Source organism: Saccostrea echinata, unplaced genomic scaffold, assembly GCF_033153115.1.
Source record: "Saccostrea echinata isolate AGI-Se365-2 ecotype Australia unplaced genomic scaffold, CSIRO_AGI_Sech_v1 ptg000056l, whole genome shotgun sequence".
In the NCBI taxonomy this organism is placed as follows: Eukaryota; Metazoa; Mollusca; class Bivalvia; order Ostreida; family Ostreidae; genus Saccostrea; species Saccostrea echinata.
The window spans coordinates 19,157,234-19,181,689 of NW_026889805.1; the positions used below are offsets into that span (position 1 = coordinate 19,157,234).

Genomic DNA, 24,456 nt, shown 5'->3' on the forward strand with positions numbered 1-24,456 from the left:
TCAATGATTTACCATTATTTCAATGACCATTCACGCAAAAGCTTTTTTTATGTTCCTGCAGCTATAATCGCCTCATTTTTCTTTTTAACATCGGGTTCGATGCTATATGATGTTCTAGAAGCTTCTGTCAATATCAAGATCTGAGAATGACGAAAATAATATGCACATTTCCCTTTTTAATCGGTCATCACAAATTATTTCTTTTATATCATTTAAATCAAGTTTTGATTGAATAATTCAGTAATGACGTTTTATGAAATAAATAAACGCTTGCTTGTTGTCAGTTTCATAAAAAAATTGCCAGTAACTTAGATCCGCCAACCGGAAACACCACCATACTCACGTTTTTGCTATTTCATGGATGTTTATAGAAAATGAAAGTAGACTTTTAATTTAATGTACAATACTTACTATGCGAGTGAAATCTAAATATAGTTTACGGACATCATCTTGTATCTAGTGTATTCTTAGAGGAGTGAGTAAGAACTCTGGTGCACCCGTTTCGAAGTTTATTTGCAAAATTTATTAATTTATAAGTATAGATATATGTAATGAGAAGGAATGAACTCTCTCAGTGATATACACTTTAACTATTAATTACGTCTCTATCATTAAATTAAATGTTTAAAATATTGATGACCCATGTAAAATGATGATATTCTTTAGCCAGTGTCCTGGGGTCAAAATGGCCTAAAAATAATATAGTTTCATAATAAAAAATGTACTTACGTTGTGTAAATTAATATTAGTTAGCAATATTAATTAGCAAATATTTAACATCTTGAACAGTTGAAAGAATTATGCGTTTTTAGTACATTTTAGAAAACAAAACGCTGTTGGATACAGTATCCACAAAGAATGATAAACATACTGCATGGGATAGTTAGCTTGATGACGGAAAGTATTCATCTCAAACTACACTTAATAGATGGTAATCTACTTTATCGTACGAAATGGACCGTCACGGTACTTCTGTAGGTAAAGCGCTCTACCTATCGGAAGGTTGTGGGTTCAAGCCACGGGAGCATCAGACCTATAAGTCGATAAAAAATAGGTGGTAAATATTCCTTTGCAAGCGCTCGGCATTTTGAAGTGAAATTTGCGGGTCTTTCGGATGAAACCTTGGAAACCGAGGCCCCCTGTCACGGTAGGCGTTGCTACGATAAAGATCCCTCGATCACTGCTTAATGGCTTTGGGTGCCGGGTAAAGGTCTAAAATTGAAGTCCTTCACCGGTATATGATGACGTCTCTATACAAGTGAAAAACTCAATGGGACGTAAAATAACATAAAATCAATCATATTAAATGTATTATATTTTAGTTTAATTTTTGTGAACATGGCGTACTTTAGACCAAACATTTTGATAGAGCAGGATATTTGTAAAATTAGTGTTCTTTGTGTACATAGCGTATACATTCTTTCATCACATCTCATGGATATCTGAAAATAATTTTGTTACATAATTCTTCTTCATAATTATTCAATCAACACATGAAGCAGTTATAGCATTTGGAGGATGATGATCATCCCCATCCAATTGCTGATTTTCCCCTATAACTAAACAGTTAACAAGTCATCATCAGCACCTGGAAATATTCAATATAAATTTAAAGGTTTTTACTTCCTTATCATTGATAATTTTAAAGAATTATGTGATTTGCGCGAGATTTGAAAAAAGTCAAAGAATAAGAACCACGTGATTTCTAAAGTGAATCTCCGTTATTTTAACAATATTGTCTTTGTTTGTAAGGCTCACTCATGCAGCAAAAATATTACACGTCTAAGGAGAATTCTCCTGCAACTAAGCTTGATGAATAAGTGTTATTTGTGTTTAAAAAAAGTGCAGATATTTGAAGTATGTTATTACCGATGCGAAAAGGAGGGATTGATGATGTGAAAAGGAGAACTGATTCGGACAAAAGACTCGTTTATAAAGCAGTTACTATCTCTGAGAATTTGTATGGAACTTGTGTATTAATAATTGGTGTCAGTCCGAGCGTTGACATTGAATACAAAGTTGCTTTTTGTTGATATTGATGGATGACCAGAGACAGAGAAAATTCAAGTTAAATGTGCTGTCAGTATGATGTAATTTTCTTTTGGATAGTTATTAAAGTTTTGCAGCCAATTGCAATAATTTCAAGAGTAGGTTTATGGGGTATGAGATTGATAGTCAGCACAAAAATATATATCAGAAACAATTATTCTAAAACGAATTTTCAAACAACAACGACGACTTTAAGCACACTAGTATCTCCATATTCTTTCATTCACATGTAACTATTAACACACTGTGTAAGAAGTGGTGTCTTCTAAAACCACTTCATATTTGAGTTCGACTTCTTTCATTCATCTAATTATTTTCAACAGTCATTCACAATAAAGACATTTAGCACATTGTAGATTTTATATAAATTATTTATTTTTATGCCCCGAAATCCGATATTCTTACCCTTTTCTCAAGGTCATTTGATTAAGTTCAAGGTCAGTCCAAAAAAAGTAAAATTCCTGTCCTGGCCATCCCTTGTAATGGAGACACATTGAAAGCTTATAGTTGACCGAAAGATTGTTTATGATATGAGTATCTCATTACCCAAGGTCATCTTTAAAAATTAATGTCACTGGCGTGGTCCATATCTCTCCAGTAAGGACACATTGGAGTTGAAACAAAGATTACATGTACTTACGACCTTGTTGGGGTGGGGATGGGGTTGTCATAATTGAGCATTCTCATTAAGGGGAAGTTCAAAGAATTTGGCAGAAAAAAATTGAAATTTATGACTGCTTCTTAACTTGTTATTGAAGAAACATTGGATATTGATACTTCACACAGACTTTTCTGATGAAATGAGGATGTGTCATGACCTTGACCAAGTCTTTTGTTCAAGTTCAAGGTTTTTATCAGAATAATGTATAATCCAGGCTGGTCCAAAACTCTCTAATGGAAAAGCATTGATGATATTTCACTCAAAGATAACTTATGAGCAAAGGTTTGTCATGACCTTGAACCAAGGTTATTTTGGTAAGTTCAAGGTCAGTTTTAGAAAAAAGAATAACCCCTGCCCTAGCCATATCTTGTAATGGAAAAACATTGAAAGCTGATTCTTGGCACACAAATTTCTCATGAGCTGAAACTGTGTAAGCACCTGACCCAGGTCATTAAGGGAAGTTCAAGGTTACTGGCAGAAAAAGTGTATAATCCGAGTCATTTTATCATTAGAAATAGCCATCTCAGGGCATTGTGTTTAACAAACGTTTTGCTCTAGATTGGTATTAATTTCCGTTGTTTTTACAAATTTAAAATATATTGTAGTGAATCACAAAGGTGTAATGCTAACTTGTCTTAGATGCATGAAATATATGGAGATAACGAACAGTATTCAAGATCAGAAGTCCATTAAATATTACAAAAAAGGAGCAGAGCAAACACGGGCCTCCAAAACATCAGAGGTGGGATCAGGTGTCATGGAGGAGTGAGAATCCCCTGCCGACCGGTCACACTCGCCGTGTGCTCCTTGTCATGATCGGGAAATAACGGTAAAATCCGTCGACAATTCAGTTTGTAAATAATGGCTTAACAATTAGTATGAAAAACGTCAGTCAGCATTTGACTCAATGATAAATTGTATTTGCTGACGAAGTCATTGTATCGACCATAGAAGTTACGAAATGATGACTTTAAACGAGATTACTGATATTCTTGTTTCATCAACTTGTTTGTCAATAATTTACCTCGTTTTAGAAATTGTACATACGTAGAGCATGCTCTGGCGTATCGAATCAACTGAGAGATATAAATCCCGTATGCAGGTGATGAAGGTATATTGCTGCATAAGTAAAGGAAGTTGACGATTGAAAGGATAAAGCCATCACGTTTATCATAAAGCTTGGCTGTTAGATTACCATTAACGTCTTTTTCAAGTAAAATATCCAAATATGAAACAGATGTGTCAGACTCTGTGGTATCTTTTAACTCAAGCTCACCGGGTTATATCGTATCGACATAAGAATGGAAATAACCATTGTTAATTGACAATACGTCGTTTATATATCTAAATGTCGAGTTGAAGGCCAAAGCAAGTGTTTTCTTCTTTTCACGTATAAGACTTTGGACAAATTCTACTTCATATGAATACAAAAAAAGGTCTGCTAATGACGGGGCGCAATTGGTACCCATGGGAATTCCAACAGATTGTCAATCAGAAACTCAAGCATCTTTTTAATGTCAACTTCAGAGAACTTGTGTGTACAATCAGAATGCTTTTTAACAGAACAGTTTTGCATATTTCTTTATATGCATGAAGTTGTTCAGTAAAGAATTCATAAAGACAGTTGTTAACTGGCGTAAAATAAACATAAAACTGAAAAACTGTCCTTTTGCGCAATTTGATGTCACCAGTGATACATAAGCATGTTTGACATTGTCCTTGGGGGAAAAGATTTTAAAAATTGGGGGAAAAAATCACATTTGACTGTACTTTTGTAGATTGATCAAAATACTTTTGAACTATCTGTAACTAATTTACTTTCAGGCTTTTATCCGAGTTCCAGTCTAGGAAAGCTCATCGTGTGCACGTTAGAGACAAAGACCTACTTAAATATTTGTGTTGTGTTATAATAGTTGTGCTAGGGTATATGTCCGCATGGACCACAGTGACCTATGATCATATTAACACAGGAGAAGTTATATTAGAATATGGTGTTACCAAAGACAATTTAAAATATATAGTGTGTAAATCTGGTTGGTGGGAGTATGTTGTAGAAATAGGTAAGTACCTGAATATATGTTGTAAGTTGAATTATAACATAAACCTAAAAAAAAGAGCTTTATTTTTTGCATTCTTAATGTATGTACCTAATTTTTAAAACCTCTTTTAGAGTCATTATAAGAAATATTTACATAAACGTCATAAAATGTTCATAAATACTTAAAAAAAAATCTGCCTTTTACATATCTCTCACAGAATATTTTGTGACTTGCTTTTGTAGCGGAGTTGCTGTTTTTATTATTTGGGATCTATTTGTGCTACCGTGTTCGGTCTGCACCATCAGACTTTGCAGAGGGGACTTACATAACGGCAGCTATCTGTTACGAAGCCGTCATTTCCATTGTATTCTATGTTCTCAGGTACGTCCAAAGCTCCAACCTAGCAAGCTTAATAATTATCCGCTAATAATCACAGAGTTCTGATTAACTTTAGTAGCTCTACTGCAAACTTAAAGAGTTCTAGGCTATCACCTTAGTAGCTCTACAGAAAATTTAAAGAGCTCAAAGCTCTATATAATTTATAATTTATAATAATGATTTATAATTATTATTAATTATGTATTACATATGTAATTATGTAATAATATTATCAAGGATGATAATATATATTATCAATTACTGCACTCAAAAGGAATAGCAAAAGTTCTACCCTTTAGCAAACTAAGAGCTCTTGGCTAACGTTAATATCTCTGCCTTTGGTAAACTTAAAGAAGTCTAGTATCTCTACATAAGGTTAATAGCCCTACCCTTTAACAAACTTGAAGATTTCTAGGCTAAACTTGGTAGTTCTACAGCAAACTTAAGAGTTCTAGGCAAATGTTGATATCTCTACCCTTGGCAAACTTAAGAGTTATAGGCTAATGTTAATAGCTCTACAGCAAACGGAAAGAGTTTTTGGCTCAAGTTAATAGCCACACTTTTTTTTTTAGTTTTCAGCTATTGTTAATAGCTCTACCTTGGAGTAAACTTAAAGAGTTCTCAACTAATGTGAATGTCTCTACAGTATTCGGCTAATGTTAATAGCTGTACCATGGAGCAATCTATCTACGTGCTCAGCTGCGTTCATACATGTAGCACTACATCCTGGAACAATGTTATCGTTCTTTTTTGCCTTTTCCCTTAGATTTTTTTGACGGCCATATTTGTGCCGAAATGCCTTGTTTGCTCTTTATGAATCGTAAGTTTTGAAAATTGATTCATACAAATAAAACACCCCCCCCCCCTATTAGTTAAGGAAATATTGTAAAAGAAATGAACAAAATTCAATTAATTCTTTATTGTACCTTAGGTATATGCAAAGTTGCAACTAGGATGATTATTATTGATCAGTATAATAAAAATACCCGTTTATTTGCTAGTCGTATATGCAATATTTCACATAAATCAGCCAAATTGCTTCTTATACTGAAATAAAAATAACATTTCTAAATAAAATGTATCAGTATACTACTGTATATATGTTTTGTGTATCTGACAAACCTTGCCATATTAAAGTTTTGAAATTAAATTTTTTCCCCCTTAATTTAGTTTGGATTTTCTTTCTTTGCCCCTCATGTCTGCTTCCCCTCGGGTTAACGACCTGTCTTGCATTTGTTTTAAAACGATGTCTTTCGGCACTGTGAAATACTATCATTTCTGTGAAATATTATTAAACGAATACTGCACTCAAAAGGAATAGCAATGGATTTTCCCCCTAGATTTTGTCGTTGACGGCCGCATTTGTGCCGAACTGGATAACAAATCTACATCGTGAATATAATGTCACGCATTACTAAACGTAGAATATTATCGTTGCTGTCTGCAAAGGGTTGAGAAATATATCAAGGATAAATCTAATTGAGAATTGAGTCTCATTAGGAAACACAATCCTGCAAGTTCACGGTAGTTTCTTTCCTGTGCTTCTGCACATAGTATTGGCCAGAATGTGAACACGTATGAGGCTCGTGTATAATCAATTTAATACCTGCAACCTTTCTTATCTCGTAGCTTCTCATATTTTATAAAACAGATGGACAATTTGACTTCATTAAATCTTAAATGTCGTCCAGATTGAGGTTTTTATAACTGAGCGGATCGGGATGTACTGTAACGAGAGTACGTCATACTGACTAGATAGGCAAACAGTGCTTTACTTCCAGCATTTATATACATTAAATTGGAGTTACAAGTTTTACAAGCATTGCTGTAGTAAGGATGACCAATGTTTGGACCATGTCCATGTACATTTTTGTCTGCAAGGATACCCTCAAAGGCATCCTTACATGTAATGTAATCTTCATGGAAAGAACAATTTCGTCAAAAGAGAAACACAATTATTTGCTTTTTGTATTTCATACAAAAAGTCACACTATCCTTCTCTGCTTACATTGCCTTACAAATCGTATTATTTGATATTAAAGCAAAGAAAGGCAAATTGAATAGAGATTGCTCATATTTAAACCTATATATAACAGAGGTACAAATTTGCTAACCAATGAGTGCTAAATTTTAATTGCATCCATTTCTATATAAACCGCGTGTTGCCTGTGTTTTAGGAACAGAAATCAATGGTCAAAACCATTGAATCTTGGAGTAAGCTAACAGAGGAGAGATTGATCAGAGATGATTATCCACATATATTTTACTGTTATTACTGACTTAGGTAAACAAATTCATGGCTTTTTATCTTTCAGACATGTATATTGGACAGATTTGCACCCCGACTATTTGTTCCTTATGTCCTTCGTTCGATGCCAGCTTACAGTAACCATTACTTTACTGCTAGTGTTCGGACCCAAGGTAAGCGCTCAGAGCAGCTTTTATAGCTGCAGCAAAAATCATTGTAAAATCATTAAGTGCTAATTGGACCAAATACTATTTTATTGTGTCCAATGAACAAGTACCACAATATTTGTGTCTTTATCAATATTTCGACATTTCTTACCATCTGCCACTGAGCTACAATGTAGGTTTTAATTTAAAAAAAATATATATTGTTGTGTAGTCGAATTTGAAATACTTATGTCCTTTCTGACATATTTTATTTTGTCAAATAAAATTCTGCAATATGTCTATTACAATAGTTATATTGAAGATTTTTATTTGACAAAATAAATTATGTCAGAAATGAAACTCGCTTAAGCTTTACTGGTCAAAGACCAGATGAGCTTATGTAATGGTAAAGTGCCTAACGCCATATTGTCTGTCTGTTTTTTTTTTCTTTTTTGTTTTTGTTTTTGTTTTTTTTTTTGGTTTTTCTTTTGTTTTTGTTTTTGTTTTTTACAAAATGTTATTCCCCCTTCAGTTTTGGTCTGATTTCAATATAACTTGGCAACCAAGTAGAAAAACAAAGGTTCTGAGCTCGATGAACATTATTAAAATAATAAATTATATGATTTTTTTAAAAAACTTTACTTCTACAGAATAAGTTTGATTTCAATAAGTATATAGTAAGACACATAATTCTGTTTAAAGGTTTCTGATTTTGATGAATGATGATTTATGGTTACTCGAAATACATGTATGTTTACGAGGATTTTTTTTTTCTATCTACGCTGTCTCTACTACAAGTTCGATACAATTTCAGTAAAACCTGGTACACAACAAAGACTACATCATGATATACAATCTCTTACAGCTGTAAAACGTTTTTATGTATTTACCTATTTAATGTTGGGGCAATTTTGTCTAATAATATTATAAGCCCACAATTGTAGAGCTACAGTTTCATCAGAGACATCTTGTTAACAAAATGTTTTTGAAATCGGACTAGGATACTGCAAAAATGGTAGAGATTAAAGAGAACTATAGATTAATGGATTTTAGCTGTACCATAAAAACATTATGCTAAAATTAATAAACGACGGTTGTCCATACACTTCGTGTTCGTAGACAAATGCTATAATTTTAATAATGATCATATTGCCGAACGAGTAGAAAATACTTACTATAGACCATGATTTAGTAAATGTTTAAAAACTAAAACAATGCACTCTGTTTTACGAACGTATAGGTGTAAATATTTTGTATGCAGATATATGCAAGCCACAAGGCCCAGTTTCATAACAACGTCAAGAATATTGATTTTGAATTTTTATGACATATTCGTGGACACGGGCTTTTTTCTTTCGTATGCCACACTGCTAAATGTTTGCGATAAAATTTATATGGGTAAATTTTCAAAATTCAAAACAATACACAAGAATTTACGAGCTTCATCATTATAAACATTTTGTATACACAGGCTACGGGTGCGTATCATTACCGCTACATTTTCATTACCGCTACATACTCAATACCGCAAAAAAAAGGTTACATTACCTCTACATTTTAAAGTATACATTGCCGCTACATTGCCTCTTTCGATTGCCAGCGGCTTTTGGATTGATTTAAAGTACAACATATATACATATGTATAAGACCAGTTTCCCTTGCTCACCACGGGGAGGTGAAAGTAGGACTCTGAACAGGATTTTCCCCCACTTTCTCAAATTTCATTTTCTTTTATTTTAATAAGAATTTAGAAAGTTTTAAACAGACTACAAGTCCGACGTTGCGCTAGATTCATGATCATTTTATATTATCATGAATAAGGAAAGCATTTTTTTCTTCAAATAACAGTTTTCTACTTTTTGTAGTGTCTCCAAAATTGTACACACCGTTGAAATATTGTATATATCAATTTCAAAGCAATGAACTAAATTTATTTCAATAATTTTCAGTTGTATTAATAATTATTCTGACGTCGTTTCAACAATATTAAATCATAATTTAATAATTGGACACTGTTCCATTTGAATAGTTAATGTCGCTTTTTCTGTCAATTTTAGAAACATGTTCTTGCGATTTTCTTTCTAAATATTTCCACTATCTGTACAGTCTTATAACACTATAATAGGTAGTAAAGATATCAGAGAATACGACAGCCGCTTTATTTAAGGCACATTTAATAGTTATTCAGCTTTGGCTTGTATTATGAAGAGAGTAATCATTTTTCCCAAATCAAAGTTTATCTTATTTTAATTCTAGGCCGTTCGTACATTTTATCCGCGACCTTTAAAAACCGCGATTTTTGAAAAATAGGAAGCTCAAACAATGAAAATCAAACTTTTTGGACTTGGATTTTCATCATAAATATTTTGATATTTTGGTATATCGCAGGTTTATTTATGACCATTTAGTTTGATAAAAACGTCATTATCCAAGAACTTTATGGACAAGCCTCATCTTTCATATCTCACTGATTTTGTATATTTCAAGTTAATAATTGACAAAACAGTTTTTGAAAATCCACTCATATTTGTCGATAAACGATTGAAATGTTTTTTCCCTTGACTCTACCATCCCTGCATCCCTTGGTACATGTACGTGCATGATTTTTGAATCCCTACTTGAAGTTGCCAAAAATGAGGCTTACCGGCTAATTTTGACTCTTGCATCAGTGTGTCCTTTTTAGCTCTACTGGTCAGAGACCAGAAGAGCTTATGCGATAGTAAGGTGTCAGTCGTCCGTCCGTCCGTCTGTCTGTCTGTCCGTCTGTCTGTAAACAATTTTTCAAAACGCTATTCCTCCTAGAGTTTTGGTCTGATTTCAATATAACTTGGTGCACAAGTAGACTACACTAAGATACATAATTTAGTGCATTGGTTTTTGATTTCGATGAACGGTGTTGCCATGGTTACTAAGAATAGAAATTTCTGTGAAATTCCTTTAAAACGCTACTCCTCCTACAGTTTTGGTCTGATTTCAATATAACTTGGCACACAAGTAGACTACACTAAGATACATAATTTAGCGCATCGGTTTTTGATTTCAATGAATGGTGTTGCCATGGTTACTAAAAATAGAAATTTCTGCGAAATTCCTTTAAAATGCTACTCCTCCTACAGTTTTGATCTGATTTCAATATAACTTGGTACACAAGTAGACTACACTAAGATATATAATTTAGTGCATCGGTTTTTGATTTCGATGAACGGTGTTGCCATGGTTACTAAAAATAGAAATTTCTGTGAAATTCCTTTAAAATGCTACTTCTCCTACAGTTTTGGTCTGATTTCAATATAACTTGGCACACAAGTAGACTACACTAAGATACATGATTTAGTGCATCGGTTTTTGATTTCGATGAACAGTGTTGTCATGGTTACTAAAAATAGAAATTTCTATGAAATTTCTTTAAAAGGCTATTCCTCCTTCAGTTTTGTTCTGATATTAAAATAACTTGGCGCACAAGTAGACTACACTAAGATGCATAATTTAGTGCATCGGTTTTTGATTTTGACGAACGGTGTTGCCGTGGTTACTAAAAATAGAAATTTCTGTGAAATTTCTTTAAAATGCTACTCCTCCTTCAGTTTTGGTCTGATTTCAATATAACTTGGCGCACAAGTAGAATACATTAAGATACATTATTCTATTTATTGCTGCATGTTGCAAAGTTTCAAATCCAAGTGCTACTTTTCCTTTGTTATATGTACAGACCAGTAGAGCTACAGTCTCATCAGAGACTTCTGGTTAATATTTAATGTTCTATAGATTTGTTCAAATCATATCCCCTGGATCTAGGTTTGGCGACAAAACAAGGGTCGGATATGGATAATCTGTTTTAAAACATACGGGATTGCACACGCATTCCAGTGTACTCTAAATTCGGGGCCCCATTTTACAAAGAAATTGCGAATAGAACCATTATGTCATTCTGCAAATAACTTTTTATTTTTACAGTTATTTGAGTAAGGTTTTAATCTTTTTTTTTTTAAATAAATTTAGAAAGATATTTTAAAGCAAGCAATTTTTAACAGGAAAAATAATTTTACAGTCAACTTAAGTTTTTGGTCATAGTCGTAGTAAAAAACAAGTCCAAGATTTGTTTTAACCAAGACAATCGTAATCAGAATAGACAAATAGGATACAGAAAAGGTGTAGATTTAAGTTTTTCCTCATTGCCACTGGGTCCAAGCAGAACAACGGAAAGAAAAACGAATCGATATACCGCGGTACTTCTAAAGAGTATCAAATCTATTATTTGTCCTTTTAATGCGTTTTTGCTCTAAAATAAAATTGCTAGAACTTTGAAGCCTCTGGTTGGGTTTGGACCAAAGGTATTTAGAAACCGTTACATTTCATATTCCATTACCAGGATTATAAGAGAAATATGTTTCAGGTTAGTGTTGTAGCCCATGAGTTCTTAATTTATTTTCATAGCGTTTATTTCCCACGTTTTTTACAGTTATTATACGCTCATCGTCCACCTGATCATCATAGGAATCGGGCATATTCCTCTTCAGATGTACAAGAGAACATGTCTCCGGAGTCTATGAAGCTAAATGTAGGAATTAGTTCAAATGGAGACGTAGATGTGGCGGAAATCAGTCTGGCCGACATGGATCCAGAGGATATTCGAGTAAGATTTAATTTTTTTGTATCTTGTGTATGGCATCTGCAGGACAACACTTATGGGAATCAGAATTTCTGTCACTGTAAAATTTAAACATGATGGGTTTTGATATTTAACATAAAATTATACATTCGTATGCCCATGGTTGATTGTAACCTTACAATTCTCTTTCAGGCAGAGTTAAAAAGACTTTACACCCAGCTACAGGTATACAAAACCAGAATTATGAGAAAAGACAATCCCCATATTTCCAAGCGTCGGGGAGGCAGGAAACAAACACACAGAAGATTCTCTATACAGCCTTTCCACCTTAAGAGTCGTCACGAGCGCAGCTGTCCTGTTGAGCATGAACACGAGATTTCTAAGACACCAGAGGAGTCCACAAATAGCGCGGAAATGTCCATATTTGAACCTGGAATCAAGGAGGAAAATCAGGAAAAAGACAAAGAAAATAAAAAAGAACACTGCACTGTTACTTTTAAAATGAGATAGACAACACTTATAGAAATTCTAAGTTATGTGAAGAATATAAAAAAAGTTTTAAGTGATGAAGGGACAAAAAGGCAAGGATACCTGTTACAAGCCAGTGTTCTCGGATATGATTCTGGTTCACGACCAAAGAGATGGAGTTACCGGCATAGATTAATTAAGTGGGGCCAGACTGAGATTTATGATTCACAAGAATTACGGCGACGATGACGATATAGATGTTACTTATATTCATTCATACAATGACTTTAGTACATTTCCTCACGTAATGAAGTTTTTAAATTTTATCACTCCAGTACACATGTTATTAAATGGAGTCAGCAAATTTGAAAGATATTAATGTTTTTGCCAAACTAGGGTGCCATGAAATAAGGGAACAAGAAGTGCTCAGAAGATAGGATTAAACATTTCTTCAATATCTCGCTAAAAATCTTATTTTTGACAGTCCTGCAACAGAAGTTGTGTTGTCAAATGATTTTTTTTGTATTCGTGACTTGATTTTATGCATTTTTGTTCTGGTAGGGTTTGCTCAGAATCTAGTCTATGTCCATATAAGTCATTATCAAATCAGTTCAGTCTTGTGAACAAAGTGTGCAGTTTCATGTTGTGTGCACTTTTTGTGTTGTTGCACAGAAGGTTATCTCTGAATAGTACGGCACTCCGTGGGCAATTACATGTACATTTCTTAATTGACATGTAGAATGCAAAGATGAATTTGTAGTTCATGCAACTTGCCAACAACATTCTATTGGATATATTTTTTCTATACTGTGGAAACGGGGCAATTGGGCTGATCATAAACAAATTTCAGATATCTTAAATGTATTTTATTTTAGTTTAATGATTCATTCATTCATGTATCTAAAACAAGGTTACATTTCTCCCTCAGGTGAGCAATATAATTATGTAGCCCCAGAAACTCCACTGTGTTGTGTAACCACGTTGTTAACTAATCTTAGCAACTAATGTAAGGTTCTTTTTAATCGGCCAGATACTTCTTTTTTTTAATTTCATTCGTAGTTTTGGTTGCAAACTCGATTTTTTTTTTAATTTTCTCTGACAAATATGACCTGTATTATGTTGCTCGTCAATCCATTTATAAAGAACAGGTTTTTTTTTTTTTTTTTTTTTTTTTTTTTTTTAATCCTATGAGATTTGTGTTTCAGCACATCATTGTGATATATAGTATTACTTTCTATTTATTTCTGTGTTTATATTTAATTACTATATATTTATTTATTGTATAGTTTAATTTGTGTTGAGTTTGATTAACTATGGTGTATTCTTCTGGAGGCGAATGATATGATGAACACTATGTCTGTTTTGTTCAACATATTGTGTAACCAACTGAATTTTTGAAATATCTAGTTATATGTAGGATAATAAATTATATATGATACAATCTTAAAGAACAATAACAATTTCTTCATGGAATAAGAGTTTTTGGCTAAAGGGAGAGACACACCTCGACAACGAAATTGAATAAAAGAAACCAGTTGTGTTCCTGAGGAGCGTCATTTCTTCCAGAGGTTGGCGGTGTGTCGTTGAGACATTTACAGTACATTAAGAATGACTGGAGTGTAGAGGGAAAACGCCGAGAAACTAAAGAAACAAAAAACTGTTTTGATTTAAATTATGCCTTTGAAGTTGTTTTCCTTTCTTCCCTTGATTTTTTTTAGCTCCTATATTACGGCTATAAACGCTAGTGTAACCGTAACAAGAGGTCCATGGGCCTCAACGCTAAGCTGAATCACCTTGGTCTTAATCAGATTTTGCTGTTCTTCAGAGAAAGATAGTTTAAAGATTTTTTAAATGTAAAATGTTGATCCTCTATTGTGACCCCATCCTACCCTTGTTCCCCTTGATTTGAACAAACTTGAATCTACATTACTGAGGACTTGCATATTAATATGACGTCAATGTCCTGCTTTTCTTCTTCAGAGATTCTTAAATATTTTCCCTATATTTTCTCATGTAAATCTTCCGTCTCCTATTATGGCCCAACCCAACCTCAGGGACAATGATTTGGTTAAACTTTTATCTGCACTACCTGAGGATGCTTTCGTATTTATATGACTAGTCATTTTCTACTTGTAAGTGGGATTTTTTTTTTTTTTAGATTTCTGGAATAGTTCCATGCTAAACTTTAATCTCCTATTGTGGGTCAACTCTATCCATCGGGGTCATTATTTAAACAAATTTGAATCTGCATTACCTGAGAATGCTTGCATATTAACACAAGAGGCCCAAGGGCCTTAACGGTCACCTGCGTCTAATACAACACTGTAAAGGATCCATAGAAATATAAAACAAAATTATCTGATAAACGAAGGTATGTTGCCCACACTGTAAAAATTGTGTTTAGGAAATAAACACTTCTTTTACATGTTTAGATCTAAACGTGTATAGTATTGTGTTTAACAACTAAACACTTATGTCTTAACATGTTTTATATCTAAACGCGTTTAGAAATTAAACACGTTTACTGTAAAGTGCAGAGTTATCCTCCCGGAAATGACACACATATATTTGAACGTTAATTTGAGCGGCTATCTAAACAAAGAAAGCACAACAAGCTAAGGTGATGTATCAATGAGAGTTATGACAACCCAGTTCAAGGGATAACCATGACGAAATAGTGAAATACGTGAAAGGGCATCTTGTTACTACAATACATTAAAGGTTTGTTTTCTTCTTCTTTGCATTAATTAACCACGATGAGCAACGTAAATAAAGTTGACTTGGGATATCTTGAATTCGTTCATAGACTTGCAGGAGAGGAAATAATATTAAATGTCATTAAAAAAATCTATATTTATATCAGTATAGTTTCACTAAAACTTGAACAATTTTGTTTTTCTAAGTTACATAAAATATCAGTGATAGTGTACTTTTACTACAATCTGGCTTTCTTTCCTACAGGTACTGATTTCCAGATCGAACTCAGAATACACGTATCAGAGTACCTGGTGTCATCTTCAAGTGCAATTTTGTTGTTCCATAATCAACACTTTGAAACTTCATTTGTTGAAGACTACTGAGTTAATTCGACAGTGTTTACAATTATCCTCGTGCATTCGAAATGGATCACTTTCTGGCAGTTATTGATGGGATATAAATTATAATATGTGGTGCTTTGGGACTTGCTGAAAGTTAACAAAATTTGATATTTTTTGTGATTGACATGAGGAAAACTCTGCAGCCGATTCAAATTATAATGATTATAATACATATATATATAAATATACATTTTGTATTTTTCATTTAAAAATCCTTTAATAAAGCCTTTTAGAAATATTCAATGATTATGAAGTTTTGATATCAAATTGTCAGCTTAATATTATTTTCTTAATAATTTTGAAGATTAAAAGTTTGTTATCTATGTGTACGTTTTTAATTATGTGTCATTCTGATTGATTTGTTGAGACTAATCAAATCTATTCAGTTCTATCTCCTACATTATTTGTGTAAATTAAGTACATGTACATCGCACAGTGTCCATTATATTGCATTGTATAATTAGATACATATCCCAAAGTTCAGTTGCTTTATGGAAAATAATTAATATTCGTTACATATTTTGAAAATTTTGACAATTATGCGCATTTAAAAAACATATACTTTTTGTGCCTAAATTTACGAGAGTGTTTTGTTTCTCTAGGTACAAATTATAGTTGATGTGTTTAGATTTTAAACACATCTGCTGTTATGTGTTTAGAATTTAAACACTTGTGTTTATGTGTTTAGATATGTTTAATTTCTAAGCACACAAGTGTTTAAATTCTAAACACTTTCTAAGACATGTTTAGGAATTTTACATGTTTAGAAATTAAACATATAAAAAAGGAGGTGACAAAAAAGTGTTTAGAAAAGTGTTTGAATTGTAAACACATTTTTTACAGTGCAAGAATTTCAAAAATGTCCTTAAAAAACCGTGCTTATTGTAACGTGCCAGACCCGAGTGATCTCCTTGGGATCGTTCTTGGTTTTCCCAAGTCTTACAGGGATGATATTGGTTGCAAAATATATAAAAACGTGTACACTGAACATTTGCTTAACGTGTAAATTATTTAATATATACAGAAATGTTTTTGTCACTTGCCTACAATTAAGTACAAAAAGAGAAATATCTAATGGTTGTATATTTACTCGATGTGATGCCTCTAGGCTACACAAACAACTTAGCTGCTTGCCATTTGGTAACACTTGGTACCAACACTTGCCTCTTGGCTATACAAAAACTGGGTAATACTTCTTACCAGCACTCTCCTCTTGGTTTAGTATAAAACATGGCTATTTGCCACTTGTCAGTAACTACAACATGTGCCCTAGTCACCCGGGCTCTCTTTTCACTTTGATAAAGTATAAGGAAACTTTCTGCAATCTCTTGCCAACTAATCTCTGATCTCCATAAATTTACCTTACAACAAGTCGTCAATTGTCCAACAGAACACTGCAGTATACACATACTGAGTAAGATTGGTCCTTTTGCTACATAGATAATCTTTTTTTTTTTCAATCTTTTATACTGCTTTCCAGGCAAGAGTCCGACTTCGAGTATGCTTTTTTCGTTTAAACCAAACATTCATTTTTATTTTGTTCCTATATATATAACATTCTTTCTTGTATTCTCATTCCATCAAATACTGAGTAACCGGTTAATTGATGTCTTGATTTAACACAATTTAGCAAAGGGGAGTAACTCTCATTTGCTTCACTTATTACAATTTTGTACTCTTTTGCTTCCTAGATACCAGGAGCAGCGAAAAGGTACGTTTGCTTATATTTATACGATTTCATTTTTTATTATTGCATTTAGTCTGTTTGCTTAATACTCAGGGGCAGTGGAGAAGACACTGTCGGATACCCCGAATGAACTGGCATATTAAACATTATTTCAGTGACTTTGCCCACAAGTGATAAGTAAAAGACGAGATCGCCCATTAAGTCTCCCCCATGGAACCCCTGACACAGGGGCAACATCTTTCACAATTTTGGAAGAGGCACCCTTCCTCAACATAACTATGTACATGTACTTAGTTCATCGGCTTAATACTCAGGAGCAAAAAAGATTATCAAAGAATTAATGCATCACATACATTGTATAATTGTTAGAGTTCCGCCCTAGCATCAGAATCCCTGACCCAGGGGCCTTGAAATTCACAATTTTGGAAAGGCACCATTCCTCATCATAACTATGCATTTGGTTTGTTTGCTTAATACCCAGGAGCAGATTAGAAGATTTTTAAGTAATAATGCATTTTCGCTATATATTTAACAGAACCCCTGACCCTGGGGCGATGAATTTCACAATTTTGTTAGAAGGCTCAATTGTAATCACAATCAAGCCAACGGTTTGGCTGCTTGATATCCAGGAGTCAAGAAGAAGAATTTTAAAGATAGTATTAATTTGATGGTTTTAGCCCCACCCCTCAGCCCCAGGGGACAGGGGCCACGAATTTCACAATTTTACCCCTCTTCACCCATAGATGCTATAGGCCAAAATGGGTTGAAATTGGTTCAGTGGTTCGTGTACAGGCTTAAATGTTAACGCACTACGACGGATGAAAACAGATAGCAATATGTCACCTGAGTAAAGTCAGATGACCTTATATGTAAACATGGTCCTTTAGTTCTTGAAAAAAAATACCCTATATATCCCCATGTAAAACTTTAATTCCTATTGTGGCCTCACCCTACCTCCAGGGGCAATGATTTGAACAAATTTGAATCTCCATACCTGAGGATGCTTGCATATTTATTTGATTAATCATGACCCTGTTGTTCTTGGGAATTAGGGTTCTAAAGATTTTTTCGCTATATTTTCCCATGTTAAACTTTAATTCCTCAAGGTAACCCCACCCTACTTCCGAAAACAATGATTTGAACAATTTTTATCCTACATTACCTGTTTATCAAGAGAGTTTGTCACTAAGTTTTATTTTTTCTGACCAAGTGGTGGATCTGGATGGAAAAAAAATTAAACACCCATCCAATTTATGCTTTTTCTTGAATACTAAAAAGTATCTCACTTTTAAAGAGGGTATGGCCCTTCATTTGAATAAACTTGAATCCCCTTCATATAAGGATGCTTTGTTGTAAGTTTATTGAAATTAGTCCAGTGGTTATATAGAGAAGAAGTAAAATTTTGAAAAGTTAACTGAAAGACAGACAGACAGACAATGATAGATGATTAGGAAAGCTTATTTGAATCTTTGGTTCATGTGAGCTAGAAACTGTATGAATGTTCTAAAACTGTATACATTTACGTGCTCAAAAACACAGTGTGTCTCTTTCGTTTTTATGACTGTGTTTACCTGGGTTTGACTTCGATTGACCTGTTGAATAATAAATTCATCACGCGGTATTCAGCAGCGAGTGTACTTGTGAAAACTATGATTCTAAAACGTGACCTCGATCTAAATCACGTCTTAGAGCGTGTTTGATTGGTCTGCCATTTGCAAAATTTAGCAAAGTAAATCTGTTGTTATACTTTTCCATGTCCTCAATATTAATCAGAGAAATCTCTTAATTTCATTTTGGCATCGCTTTAATATGTCATAAACATATTCGAATTTCTAGAGAGAGAGATTTAGATGAAGAGAAATCGACACTGACCGATAGCCCCGCCTCCTATAAATATTGATCATGTGCCCTAGAAACCACTACTGGTACATGTCAAATTCTTGACGGCGACAGTAATACATTGTATATCGTTGCTTCAATTTTGATTCATGGCACCAAGGTATTACTTTTATACAAATGTTCTACCTAATATAATCATGTACGGTATATGTAGACCTTGCTATTGCTTGTAAAACATTTTAGATTCACTTTATTTACAGCTTGGTCGAGGAATCGCAAAAAGACCTAAAATAGGGCGTTAAGTCTACTCATTCTCTGTGGAGATGAGCGTTGTGGTCCATGGGCCTCTTTTTTTAATATAGTTTCCCCCCAGTTTCATAGTGTGATATCATTTAGCACACTATGAGGTATATGATCGTTTGTCAGCTGAGTTTTTTAAGCTTCTTGGCTTTTTCAAATGCATCTTCATGAAGTTAATACAAGTATATAAAAATTTCATCCAAATCAGACAAAAACGTTAGAGAATTGGAAAATTAGAACAATTTCACAAAAGACGTGTATTCCATTGTAATTATTACTGTTTATCAAATAATATTATATAATTACATTATAAGTGGGTTTTTTTAGTACAATACGATTCAGGCACCCGAGGAGTACAATATTCACCTTGCCTTTTTTTCTTGCTTGTTTACTTTTCTTGAATGAAGTCCTAGCCGAACGCAGCGAGAGAAACAAGACAAAATAAACATAACCATTTGTATGAATTAGAATTCCTTCATATATTTTTTGTGTGATGTAGGAAGGAAATGATATGTTCACCTGAAATGAAGTGGGATGCAGTTGGGTTCCAGTAAATGTTCTTCCAAGCATCTTTCTTAACTCCTCACTAAAATATTAACAGCAGTGAAGGAGAAACTTCAGAGTACTATGCAACAATATTTTTGAGAAGTGGTGTAAGTCAGATGTGGATACTTAAAAGTTCCAAGGAGCGTTTGGAAAACTTGAAATCACAAATTTTTACCAAATTCAATAACGTAAAAACTTACGACTTTTCAACTCTGTATACAACCATTCCCCAACTCGTAACTCGTAAAGGATGACTGCACTTAACGCCTGTTTTTGGGTCCTTTTCGATTGCTTCTGTTGCTTTTATATCTAAATCTTATTTCACTTTTGTATGTTTATGAAAGAATCCTGTCAATTTGGAACCAAATTTAAATCTTAAAATGATTTTAGACTGTGATACAATAAAATGATTCAATGTTTTTTGTTCTTGCTGCTTTTCAAATATAGTGAATTTACACTTACCTGCCCTTGATTGAACATTAGATATGCAAAAGAGGTGGGGCTAACATTGTAAGAATGGGTCTAAAATTAGACTTGATAAATAACAATGACATGTTTGGAAAAAAGAACGTGATCACTCTTTCCAATCTCCCTCTCCATTCTGTGTGGCACAAATACACTTCTGACAAAGGTTTCAAAACGAAATTAACAATATGAGCACGTTAATGTGATTAAAGCAGATTTTATATCAATGCCAGATGACTTAACGTGTTCGAACACAATGTCCTAGTTAGCACATAACATGCTACCTTACAAGTCACGTGACGGAATCTAGTATTCACAAAGTTACCTGAGATAAGAAATCACGTGGTGAATTATAATATTCAACAAGTCACAATCCTTGGTTACAACACAGAAAACGAATGTAAGAAGAAGCAGTTTTTTTTCTCTTTTTAACCATGAGCGCATATTTGTCTATTAATCTCCTTTTGGCACATTGTTATTTATGCAAATATACAACTACTGTTAAACGTAGAACAATAGACAAACATGCGCTGACTATGTATAAAGTCAGTAAAAAAGTGGGCGTCCTCATTATCGAACGGAGATTCAAGAAATTGTGATGACCCCTGCCTTTGAAAACAGATTCAAACTTCGTAAATACACACTTTTATTAAACGTAATTACATAAAGTTGTAGATTGGATTTTGACCATTCTTGCAATGAAAAGAAAAATGCTTGTTTTGAAAGTTTATTTTGTCGCAAATTTCGCATGTCCTTAAGTGCAGTCATCCTTTACTTACCTTGTCATTGGTCATTTGTAAAACTATTTTGTTAAAAAAATTCTGATTGTACACACAAGTACTCTGAAGTTGATATTAAAACGATGCTTGAGTTTCTGATCTATGTGGTTTTTGGAGACCTGGCCTCGAGACCATAAACTGAGAACAGACTTAAAGACCAAATTTTGATTTTAAATATCTTGAGTTTTATTTAACGTGTGCTTAAAAATTTGCAGGTTTGTATAATATTCCAATTTTAACATATGATGAAATTTTGTTTCCGTATCAAAATTATTTCAAAAGTTATATTGATTGAAATTTTGACTAAAGTCTATTCTCAGTTTATGGTCTTGGAGCCAGGTCTTCCAGCAATCTGTTGGAATTTCTCTGGGTACCAATTGCGCCCCGTTGTTAGCAGTATTCATATGAAGCAGAATTTATTCAAATCTCATACATGAGAAAAAGAGATCTCTTGCTGTGTCCTTCAACTCGACATTAAGATATATCGACGACGTATTATCAATTAACAATAGTAAATACCATTCATTTGTCGACACGATATATCCCAGTGAGCTTGAATTAAAAGATACCACGAAGTCTGACACATCTGTTTCATATTTGGATATTTTACTAGAAAAAGACATTAATGGTATTCTAACAGCAAACTTTATGAGAAACGCGATGACTTTAACTTTTCAATCGTCAATTTCCCTTACTTATGCAGCAATATACCCTTATGTGACGGTACATATTGTCGTTTTGTACATATTGTCGTCGGCGACAATATGTACCTACCTTTACTGCACATACTGTCGTCTATCAGTACATATTGTCGCCAGCTGAAAAGTTGCACATGTACATATTGTCGCTGGCGACATTATGTGCCTCACCCTTACTGTACATATTGTCGCCCCACAGACATTGTTGCTTAAACATTTCTTTTGTTGTTTTTTGGTAATTTTGTGATTGTAATTGGCGTGTGAATCACACTGACGTGTCTCGTATGCTATTTCATGTAGCGTGGTTGTGACGGTACATTTTGTCGTCCTGTTAATATTGTCGCCGGCGACAATGTGTACCTACCCTCACTGCGCATATTGTCGTCAATCAGAACATGTCGCAAGATAATGCACGGCAATGCTCCATATAATATGACTAATCATTGCTTTGCTATTTTTGAGGAGATAATTTTTAAGCTACCTGAGGATGCTTCCATATAACATCACTAATCACGGGCCTACTCTGTTTCTCAGTGGTGGATCCAGAAATTTCTGAATGGTGCCTATACTTGGCACTCGGGTCATGGAACAGTGAGGGATCTTTTTCGTGCTATCTAGCACATCAAAATTGAATGTACGCTATGTAATGAAGCTTTCACATAAGTATCATCTCTTCTGACCCAGTAGTTCTTGACAAAAAGATTTTGAAAGAATTTTTTTTCTAAATATTCTTTGGAAAACTTTGATCATCTTTTGTATCCACGCTTTTCCCCCAATGGACATGATCTGAGTAAAACAGAATCTACACTTCATAATGAAGCTTTCACATAGGTTTCAACTTTTCTGTCACAGTGGTTCTTGAGAAGATCCTTTAAAGATGTCACTAAGTTATCGCTAATTCTTATCCACTTCCCTTGAAAGAGGACTTGGCCCTTCATTTGAACAAACTTATACCCCCCCCCCCCTATCCACGGATGCTTTGTGGCAAGATTGGTTGAAATTGACTCAGTAGTTCTTGAGAAGAAGCTGAAATTGTGAAAAGTTTACAGACAGTGGGACAATCAAACAAAATGAGGTCAGAAAAACTCACTTGAATTTCCAGTTCATGTGATCTAAAAATATCGACCCCAACACCAATTAAATCGGCACATGATTGTATGTATAAGAATAACGCATTTATTTCCAAACAATCATTACTACTGAACAAAAAACTAATACATGTATTCCATGTCCACGTATATAGTACAAGAAAAAAAGCATAGGCTGATTTTTCAGATATCTCAAGAATTTCGTTATCTTTGACATATCATAGTGAATTACATAAATCCTGAACACAATTTTCTGACCAAAATGTTTTCCCCTACGGTATTGCGAGTAATGCTGTCTGTCACCGTCCGTGCGTGTGTGAGTTTGTTAATCTCTCTTTCCTTTCTCAAGTAAATGTTCGTCAAAACAATATATCGACGAAAATATATGCTGACTTGACTGTACATATTGTCGCCGAAGACAATATGTACTGGTGCTGGACTGTACATTTTGTCGTCCATTATGCAGGAGGAAAATAAAGCTCGCCTCGGTACATATTGTCGCCGGCGACAATTTTACCGATGGACGACAATATGTGCCGTGAGGGTAGGTACATATTGTCGCCGACGACAATATGTACAAAACGACAATATGTACCGTCACACCCTTATCACCTGCATATGGGATATATATCTCTCAGTTGATTCGATACGTAAGAGCATGCTCTACGTATGAACAATTTCTAAAACGAGGTAAGTTATTGACAAACAAATTGGTGAAACGAGAATATCAAAAGTTTCGTTTAAAGTCATCATTTCGTAAGTTCTTTATGGTCGATAGAATGACCTTATCAGCAAATACGATCTATCATTAAGTCGTTTTTCATACTAATTGTTAGGCCATTATTTATTTACTGAATTGTTGACGGCTTTTCTGTTATTTACCGATCATGACAAGGAGGACACGGTGGGTGTGACTGGTCGGCAGGGGATGCTCACTTCTCCATGGCACATGGTCCCACCTCTGATTTTTTTGGAGATCCGTGTTTGCTCTGCTCCCGATTTGTATTGTTTTACGGACTTTGAACTTAAATACTGCATGTTCGTTATCTCAATATTTCATGCAGATACATATGTAATATAACATTTCATAATCAATTGTATCAATTTAATTCTCGATCTATAATCCTCCAATTTGTTTGTAGAAAAAATGCAAATGTTTATATGTATGTAATATGTATATGTTACATTAAAGTTTTAGAATTCATAGAATTTAAAACTAACTATAACAGATTGTTATAGTTTGTTTTAAATTCTATGAATTCTAAAACCTTAATGTAACATATATCCATTGGGGTCAGGTGCAGGTGATATATATTTTCTTAACTAAATGCACGAATTATCTTTGGACCAATGTAGAA

At 33.8% G+C, this 24,456-nt stretch overlaps 1 protein-coding gene across 1 annotated transcript in view; it reads left to right on the top strand.

The window, feature by feature from the left end:
- Positions 1–13,458, top strand: part of LOC133172997 (metabotropic glycine receptor-like) — a 42,695-nt gene extending 29,237 nt beyond the window's left edge. Inside the window, exons 6-10 of the mRNA XM_061307866.1 lie at positions 4,535–4,770; positions 4,992–5,130; positions 7,443–7,548; positions 11,981–12,154; positions 12,323–13,458. Of these exons, the coding sequence (XP_061163850.1) occupies positions 4,535–4,770; positions 4,992–5,130; positions 7,443–7,548; positions 11,981–12,154; positions 12,323–12,640 (973 nt within the window). The 3' untranslated portion in view covers positions 12,641–13,458. The remainder of the gene's footprint in view (positions 1–4,534; positions 4,771–4,991; positions 5,131–7,442; positions 7,549–11,980; positions 12,155–12,322) is intronic.
- Positions 13,459–24,456: the final 10,998 nt, after the last annotated feature.